Source organism: Branchiostoma belcheri, unplaced genomic scaffold (genome assembly GCF_001625305.1).
Source record: "Branchiostoma belcheri isolate BF01 breed outbred unplaced genomic scaffold, Haploidv18h27 scaffold3, whole genome shotgun sequence".
In the NCBI taxonomy this organism is placed as follows: Eukaryota; Metazoa; Chordata; class Leptocardii; order Amphioxiformes; family Branchiostomatidae; genus Branchiostoma; species Branchiostoma belcheri.
Genome location: NW_017803909.1, coordinates 7,821,539 through 7,830,177, shown reverse-complemented (window position 1 = coordinate 7,830,177; position 8,639 = coordinate 7,821,539). Strand labels below are relative to the sequence as shown.

The following is an 8,639-nucleotide window of genomic DNA, read 5'->3' as shown; positions in this document are numbered from 1 at the left end:
GAACGCGTTTCGCCCTAACCGCGTGTGCCCCTTTCGAAAATTCGAATACAGAATCCGGACGTTGGAACTGATGTTGTTGCATTTGAGGGTTTAGGGGCACCAACTTTTGGCTCATATTGCATTGAAAGGCGCGTTTTCTTGGGTGGGTATGATATAAATAAAATACAACACGGTGTATTCCGCATCGCCCTCGGTCCCGGCCCTCCCGCGAGTCGGATCGCCCTCCGGCCTGCGGCCGTCGGGCGATCCGACCCGCGGTCGGGCCGATACCTCGGGCGATACGGAATACCCCGTGTTGTATTCTATATATATAAGTTGGACCCCTATATAGATATCACTGAAGTCAAAAAAAAAAGAAGAAAAAAAAGATAATCCCTGCCTACTGACCCTAATCTTTTCTGAATTGAAACAGGAAACACAACAAACATTTCTTTCCAAGGAACTGAATGGCATCAAAGTTGTAAATTGGTTATCTTTGAAAGAAGAGTCAGGTATCCACAATATAGAAGTTTTGTACTGGTACTGTAAGTGATGCTGCATAGAACAGATCTAACTGTACCATGTGTGTATAGGTAGGGGGCAGTATGCCAGCAGACCACTAGAACAGAAACATTATAAAGTAACAGGAAATCCTGGGAACCTCAGAATGCCCTGAATGTTGTCTTCTAATGCTGCCGAGATGTGAAGAGGGATTACACAGGACAGTTCCCAACCCTGAACTGATAACTTCCCACTCTGTCTGATTAGTACCTAATACAGCCAGACCGTACCCCCTATCTTGTATGTAATTGTGACCTGCCTGCCTATCTGTTCTGTAATTACCTGTCTTCCTACTGTCGGCTGTGCCTGGCGGTCTGGAGTGTGTTCCTCGCTGGGAACGTTCCTTTGATATCCCACCACCTGTTGGTCCGGGCAGTGTTTAACATTCCTCCGTGGCAGGGGCGCACCGTGTCACCTCCGCGGAGCTGGCAGGAAACCCCGGTCCTGAGACAACTCATCTGCTAAACCAGGAAACAACCTTAAACAGCTAGTTATAGCTGTGAGAAGACACAGACTGCACTTCTGACCTAAATTCTGCAGCTTATAAAACACTCAAGAATTGGACACAAGGACAAGGCCTGTTTAGCATTTGTTTAAATAGACCCCTTGACATCCGGAATAAGTAGTTATTTACATCGGGATTTCATCATTGGATAAACATGTACATAAAGTATATACATGTGCTGTAATTCCTTATTTTTTCACTGTACTGTTATGTTCACTGTTTTCACTGTCACTTCTGTACCGTGAAGTTATCATTACAGTTAACAAATAATTACTGCACTTTCTTTTTCCTGCACCTGTCGCCACCGTGAACATATAGTTCCGTGAACATGTCCATTTTTCTCAGACTGTAAACTTTTGCTACCGTGAACATAAAGTGAATTACAGTACTTAGAATGAAGTATTCCAACCCTGGTCAATTTGAATTTGAAAATTCATTCTTCAAGGATGCCCCTAAATTTCTGTGTACTGGAAAAAACTCCTTGATCACAGCAGGCAAAAGAAGATTTAAATCCAAGCAGAAATTGAAATTCTTTCTCTCTCTTTCTTTCTTTCTTTCTTTCTTTCTTTCTTTCTTTCTTTCTTTCTTTCTTTCTTTCTTTCTTTCTTTCTTTCTTTCTTTCTTTCTTTCTCTCTCTCTCTTTTTTCTTTCTCTCTTTCTCTTTGTCTCTTTCTCTCTTTCTTTCTCTCTTTCTCTCTCTCTCTCTCTTTCTCTTTCTTTGCAATGAAAACAGATCAATACACAGGATATCAAGGTAGTGGTGACTGGTATCAGATAACCCACAAATACAAACGTGGAGACAAACATCAAATAAAGAAATCTACTATAAGCACAAGACCTGAAATACCTTTGTGGTGAAGAAAAAGCAAGTATAAAAGTACCAAGTACATGTATGTCAGTTGAACACAATGTGACATGCCTGTGGAGGATTGTACACACAAACACGGTTGTTCACATCTCCAAGGATCAGTGTCAAGCATGGCAGCCTGTGTAACACAACATATTCATGATGCCTCATATCTCTTCTTCATGTGCAGACAGGCTGACAGCCTCACAAATAAGGCAGGCCTCGAAATTAACTTTTCTTCCTATTGTCCCAGCGGTGTCCCAAAAATTAACTTCAATTGTCACGAAGTGAGGATGAACTGTCCCAACCTGTTGTTGGAAAGTATTGTATGACTTTAACTTTAAGTCAACTTTATTTTGCTTATGTTCACTCCCAGGTGCACTATAATTGCAGAATGGACAGGAAATTCGGGGGGGACTTTTCCGGATCCAAAAGCTGGGACGTGTGCCTGATAAACAAAAGAAGAGCTGACATTTTGATGTTGATTATCTTTCGATTGTCAAAAAAAATGTTCCAAAGTGTCTTTTTAGTTGTCCCAGCATAAAATTATTTTAGTGGCCAGTGGCCATTGGACGACCCTTAATTTCGAGCCCTGATAAGGCCCCTGCTTGCACCCATCAAAATTCGTGTGAACCTTCACACCTTTACTGTGAGGTTTATTTTAGTAACCGCCCCCAAGTCTTACCCAGGAGTAGCCCATCTGAACCATGTTGAGGTTTTCCTTATGCTGCCGACAGCTTTATTCATCATCAAATTATAACTAAGGCCACGCCAATTTAATTTGTTGGTTCTCTGATTTTTTTCGGAAAAAATATGAAGCGGCAGGGCGAAAAAAAAAGAAGATAAAAACAGACCCAGGCATCCTATGATAGCCCCAAATGGCATGATAGAAGCCATGAAGTCAACATACCAGGCTAGTTTGTAATTCAAACATAAAATTTCAAACCTTTAATCAAACCACTGCATTGATAGATGGAAAAACTGTAACAACTCTGAAGAGAAGGGACCTCCTTTAACTGTTGGGACCAAAATATGAGCATTTTGGAGTTGATTCAGAGGCTGAAATGTTTTTTTTTTTTTTTGCAAATCAGAAAAAAATTATGTGGGCGAATCCGTGAACCAATGAATTAAATTGGTGTGGCCTTAGGACGCTCTGACCTCTAAGAAATTAGGGTAGCCACTCTTAAGTCTGCAGGCTGTGGATAGCAGACACCCCAAATCTGTCAACACAAGGACAGCCAGGGGGAGGGCTATCTGTCTTGTCCTAATTCTATAAGTTATACTAACAAGATTACAGAAGGAAACAGAGTGCTCCATGCCTCTAAACCTATCCTGATTCCATAAGCTGGACTAACAAGATTAAGGAAACCAACAGTGTTTTACCTGCATGTTATCTCGCTTCTGAAGTTGTCCTGATTCTATTCTAAGTTAAACTAACAAGATTAAAACAGGCAACAGCACTGAGCCTGAAATACAGCCAGCAATAACAGGATTTTAAAAAAGAGGACAACAGTTAGTACTTTGTCTACATACATGTACTGTTGCAGGTCTGTCATAGAAAAAAAGGTCTAAGCTGTTTCTGTGACTTAAAGGTTCAGATGGAAAAGTTGACAGTGCTTTGCCTTCAATCAGTGTCTTTTAGTTTTATACAATCATGTAGTCAACATTTTTTGCCTTTTCTCATCTGTTGTTGCTTTTGCCCTTGCTTTCCATTTCTAGTCAACTTTCCACCTATGAACTAAATCATCAAGTATTCTAAATCAGACTTATTTCTTGTCGCATTACATATACAAATGTACTTTCAAAGCTTCTAGAAAACCATGGCCACTGAGGGATGTTCTTGTGTTAGAGGAATCAGTTGAACCTTTTCCCTGACGCCAAGCCCCATAACCATTACAAATCTGGTGCTAAAGGGCTACCTTAGCATTGAGAAGGTTAATCCATTGTTTTCCTTGATGATCTACATGACATCCTGCACATGACCCTCCTTATAATCCAGATTAGTACTGTGTACCTAAACCCACATTTAGGTTCAGGTCTGGATTCAAGTCCAGAGGTTTAGGTTCAGTTCCGGACTCATAAGTCCGGACCTAAACCCATGGCATATAAAAAATTGCATGTTGACAACCTTGCAATGTTGTTTGGGCAAAACTTTGGCCACATAACATGGAGGCAGACACTTGACGATGCCCAATGGCAATGTTGTCTTCATTTTGTAGCACAGATTTTGCAATCTATGAAAGGTTTTAGGTGGTTTGAAAGGAAAACGGATACATGACATGTTTTTTTTTTTGTGATAAGTCCAGAATTAGTTTTTTGGACTTTAACCTAAACATTTTTTAAAGTCCGGAAGCGGTCCAGCAAACCGGTACACAGTTCTAATCCAAATGGAATCATGGGAAGTTTGATGCAGCTTGAATGTTGTCAGGGTCTGATATTGGAATCCGTCTAGGGTTTTCAGTCTTACCAAAGTGACCACAGTTTGCCTTGACTGTTTATCTGTGTGTTGTAGTTACAATTGTTGTTACAGATCACACTAGCTAAGATTGTTTTCCTTCCGTCCATGCGTGTTTGTGGTAACGTCAACCTGTTCAAATCTCCCCAGCTGTCCCCAAGGCCAACTCCGTCTTCTCAGTGGAGTTTGAAGGGCTGAGAGCCAAGATCTACGGGAACCACTTCTGTATGAGGTCCGCAAGACGTGCCAGCAAGAAGTTCAAGATGCCCATGAAGAACCCAACCATCGATCTGTGATGAGAGAGGACTCTTTTCATCTATCCCTTAGTCTTAGTTATTCAACTGTTGGGCACCACAGACAATCTGACAACCAGTTTTCTCCATCCTTCTGAGAGAGGACTGTCAGAGTTTAAAGCTTCCTAACTTGCAGACTGAAAATGTAGTCCTTGTTGTTATTAGAGGAAGTCAAAGTGCAGCTGGCTGTACATGTGTCAGATTCTCTGGCGATCCTAGGGAAGACAGCAGAAATTAGTTCGGAAGCCATGCAGAAAGTCTTGCCCAGCAATCCTACATGTAGCTGTGAAATGTCACTCCATTCATGTATGCTTACATGTATGCCATGTTATATCATACATGTACATGCTGTACCAGCCATTTCACATGACTAGGAGAGCAACAATAGCCAGTTATGTCCCCAAGAATTGGTCAGAGTGAAAAGGGTTAATAAGCTGGAGGCTCTCCTCAAACATGGGAAGGAAAAATTATTTGATCACTGGATTGCAACACTACCAGTAACATGTGGACTTGGGATTCAAGCTCCATACCTGTGGGTTTTTGCTATGTGGTACACCATCTTACAAGACATTTGGCTCTGATAACACTGAACACGGATATGATAAATGATATCCACACAGCCAGTCAGGTTTGCTGTCTTCATATTCTTCATATTCTTAATTAACATAGCTACACTTTTGCTATAGATAAAGTACTGTCATTACAGAACCACAGAAGTCAAATCCTAGCAAAGATAGTCAAAGACAGTACAGGTACATGTATGTATTAAAGTAAGTACAACGCTGACTGACATGTCATAAGTCATGTTCCCCATCCACAGTGTGTTTTATCAGATGGGGGAATATTTGGCAGATTTGCTGATATCCAGGCATTTTAAGCGGGCCTGGGGTATGTAACAGCCTAAACGATGTATACAAAATGGATAGATTTGGCAAGTTTGATCATGTCCAGGTCCCATGTGTATAACAGGTAGCCTTGACCAGGCTTTTTTGTCAGGTAGAACACTTCCAGCTGTTGGCGAACAAGTCCTGGACCAGGCACCTGGTGATAGACTGGGAGCGAATGTGCACTTTGTTCTTTAAAGAGAGTGGGCTGTCTGATACATAACTGCATTGGAGAGTAAATGTTTTTTTTGATGTCCAAACAGTACCCGTGCAGTCGCAGCTTCATACAGCTGAATTGATGCAGGGTATCACATAATAATCAATACAAATCAATACAAATCAAACACAACAATCGAATAATACACATGATACACATATTTGTTCCACAAATTTTTGTGGAACTGTCGCAAAGGTCTGTGCGGCTGCCATTCGGCACCACAAAGTGACCTCAATACGACTTTCCCCAACCGAAGTTAGGTATCCATTCACACCTGGGTGGAGTGAGGAAAGATGTGTTAAGTGCCTTTCCCAAGGACACAACGTCGGGGCGCATGTTCAGACATGTCCCGGGTACGACTCAGAATCGAACCCGGATCTCGCTGTTTCATAGTCGAGTGCTCTACACCACCCGACGCTACAACAGAGTTGGGAAACCATTGGAGTTGAAAAAGACTATTGAAACTGTCCTCCAAGTAGTCCAACACAATAAGAAAGCAGTAGTCATTCTGTAGGAAAACTGAGCTGTTAACTTTGATAGGTGAGCATGTACATGTACATTCTTTAGTTCCATTGATGTGTTCTAACATTCTTGTGGGATGACTGTCATCTGTAGTGGGTCAGAGGTGCCTGGGGGGTTGTACTAGCCTCTATCAGGCTTTGGGAGATGGCTGGAAAAAATAGAGATCGGTCAAATAGACTCGGAGATGACATGCCGAGGGAGTTGATTCGCTAGAGAGTACATGATTTTGCCGCACCCGACATGTTCTGTATCTGTAGATATCTGTATAGCCGGTATAACCGCCCTTCGGCGTAACACACCAGCTTCGCGGGCACGCGGCGCGGCGGCAGCTGGCTACATTACACCGATTGACTTGTTACACCTAACCCTTGAACATCTAACTCTAGACATTGTTTAAAGCTATCTAATGACAATGCTCCTACTGTACTTGGTGACAGCGAGTTCCACTCTGTGATAGTTCTAGGAAAGAATGAATTCTTGAGCACCTCAATCCTTGGTTGATAAGTACCCAGAAAGTAATCAATGCACACATTTCTATTTTACTGTCCAGCAGAGGTTAGGTGCCTTAGGTCTGTTCTTTATTCATTTTAGCTCTGTACTATGTTAGGTACTTTTGTAACATTTATACTAGCCAAAGTGAAGGCTATGGACGACCCATTTTACTAACCACCCACATGATTTTGAACTGTCATTATCTGTAATACGTGAACATCCCAGGAATTTGGATGGTGTACGTCTTACCAAAACTTACACGCTGTAGGAATGTGTAGGGCCCGGGGTCTGTTAGCATTCCGCCCGGGGTTTGACACACACATCGCACAGTTTCCACCGGCAAGTGAAACAGTTGGTCTGGGAGTCGGAAACACCTGTGTGTATTTGTCTGATACACTGCCTGGTACTATATTTAGACAGCTGGATCATATATAGCTGACATGCATCAGAACAGATGCCTAGCCTGGGTACTGTCATATATTACTGGTACCGCGTGGTAGCCAGTGACAATTGAGAGCCAGCGATAACTACGGAGGACGGCACCCAGGCTATACAGGCATGATCTACGTATGGATGGCATTTTCTAGACAAAATATGGGATTATATATTGAATACAGTGTACCTCCTTTCACATCCGCCAGGTTACATATATCTGTTTGAGGCTCTTGTGCAGCACGTCCCTGACATGCACAGTTTAGATAGGAGTATATACGGGACCACATTACAACCGACAACCGTAATGAAACGCAACTGAGATGGTTTGCTCATGTGGCAAGATCGCCAGGGCTTGCAAAAACTGTACTACAAGGGACAGTGCCAGGAAGTCGAAAAGGGGGTAGGCAGCTAGAGAAAGAGGTGGGAAGGCAATAGAAAAGAGTGGGCTGGATTGAGTTTAGCTGAAGCTATAAGGGCGGCGGAGGACAGAGTTAAATAGAGGAGGATTGTGGACCTAAGTCATGGTGCCCCAACGACCCTCATCGAGCTCAAGGGATAGGTGAGGTGATACAGGGGTGTATTTTACTGGGAGAGGTTACATTGGGAGATGTCTTTAGACGCATTAATAAGGCCAAAGCGGCTTGCCTATAGATGCCTACTAAAAGGAGGCTTATGTACTGAAGATGTATTAGAAAAGGACGCAAACTGCTTGGACCGTGACCAAAATGTGTCTTGGGATGTCTGTATCGTTTGCCATACAAGGTGCAATGAAAAATTGTGTCCGTCCCCTGAATGATTTTAGTACCGCCCGCCTTCCCACAATGCCCCGTGCCAACCCAAAGTTCCAAAAGTTCTCATCCTGGTGCGTATACGTATAAGAAAACGGTATCGTGAAGGACGGGGTGAGGAATAAAACCTAACAATCAGCACTTAGAATAGAAACTCAGAAGTTTTGTACTTGGCTGTTGGTGAACAATGAAAGGAAGGGTTAGAATCTTTCGTCCATCGACCAATTGTCCTGGGAATAAGGTAACGTAAACGACGCCAGACTTTGGAAAAATTCACCTGTATAACGCGTTTCAGGCTCTGAAAGAGGTTTTGGACGGAAAAAAAACGTCCCACCAACGGATTTTTTTTTAAAGGTCGGGAATATTTTTCTGGCACTTCGCCGCAAATTTACCTTAAATGCCCCTCTCTCTGTTATGTTTACCTTAAACGCCCTTCTCAAAGTTCTACATCAGGTCGGTTCAGTCTCCCGAAGGTAAATGTACGAACAGCGGTTCTAGATTAGTCGTTACTACAGCGAAGTGGAGGGAAGAATTAAACCTCGCATCGCTCTTGCAGCCCACAAGTCTAGACTGCCCGGGCCAATTTAGTTTCAAAACGAACAATTCTAAAATTAGCTCCGCCCAGGATGTTTCCACCAGTTTAGGATCTTCTCGAAAGCCA

At 42.6% G+C, this 8,639-nt stretch overlaps 1 protein-coding gene across 1 annotated transcript in view; it reads left to right on the top strand.

The window, feature by feature from the left end:
• Nucleotides 1-4,712, top strand: part of LOC109474034 (ribonuclease P protein subunit p29-like) — a 14,029-nt gene extending 9,317 nt beyond the window's left edge. Inside the window, exon 7 of the mRNA XM_019774247.1 lies at nt 4,498-4,712. Coding sequence (XP_019629806.1) covers nt 4,498-4,643 — 146 coding nt within the window. The 3' untranslated portion in view covers nt 4,644-4,712. The remainder of the gene's footprint in view (nt 1-4,497) is intronic.
• Nucleotides 4,713-8,639: the final 3,927 nt, after the last annotated feature.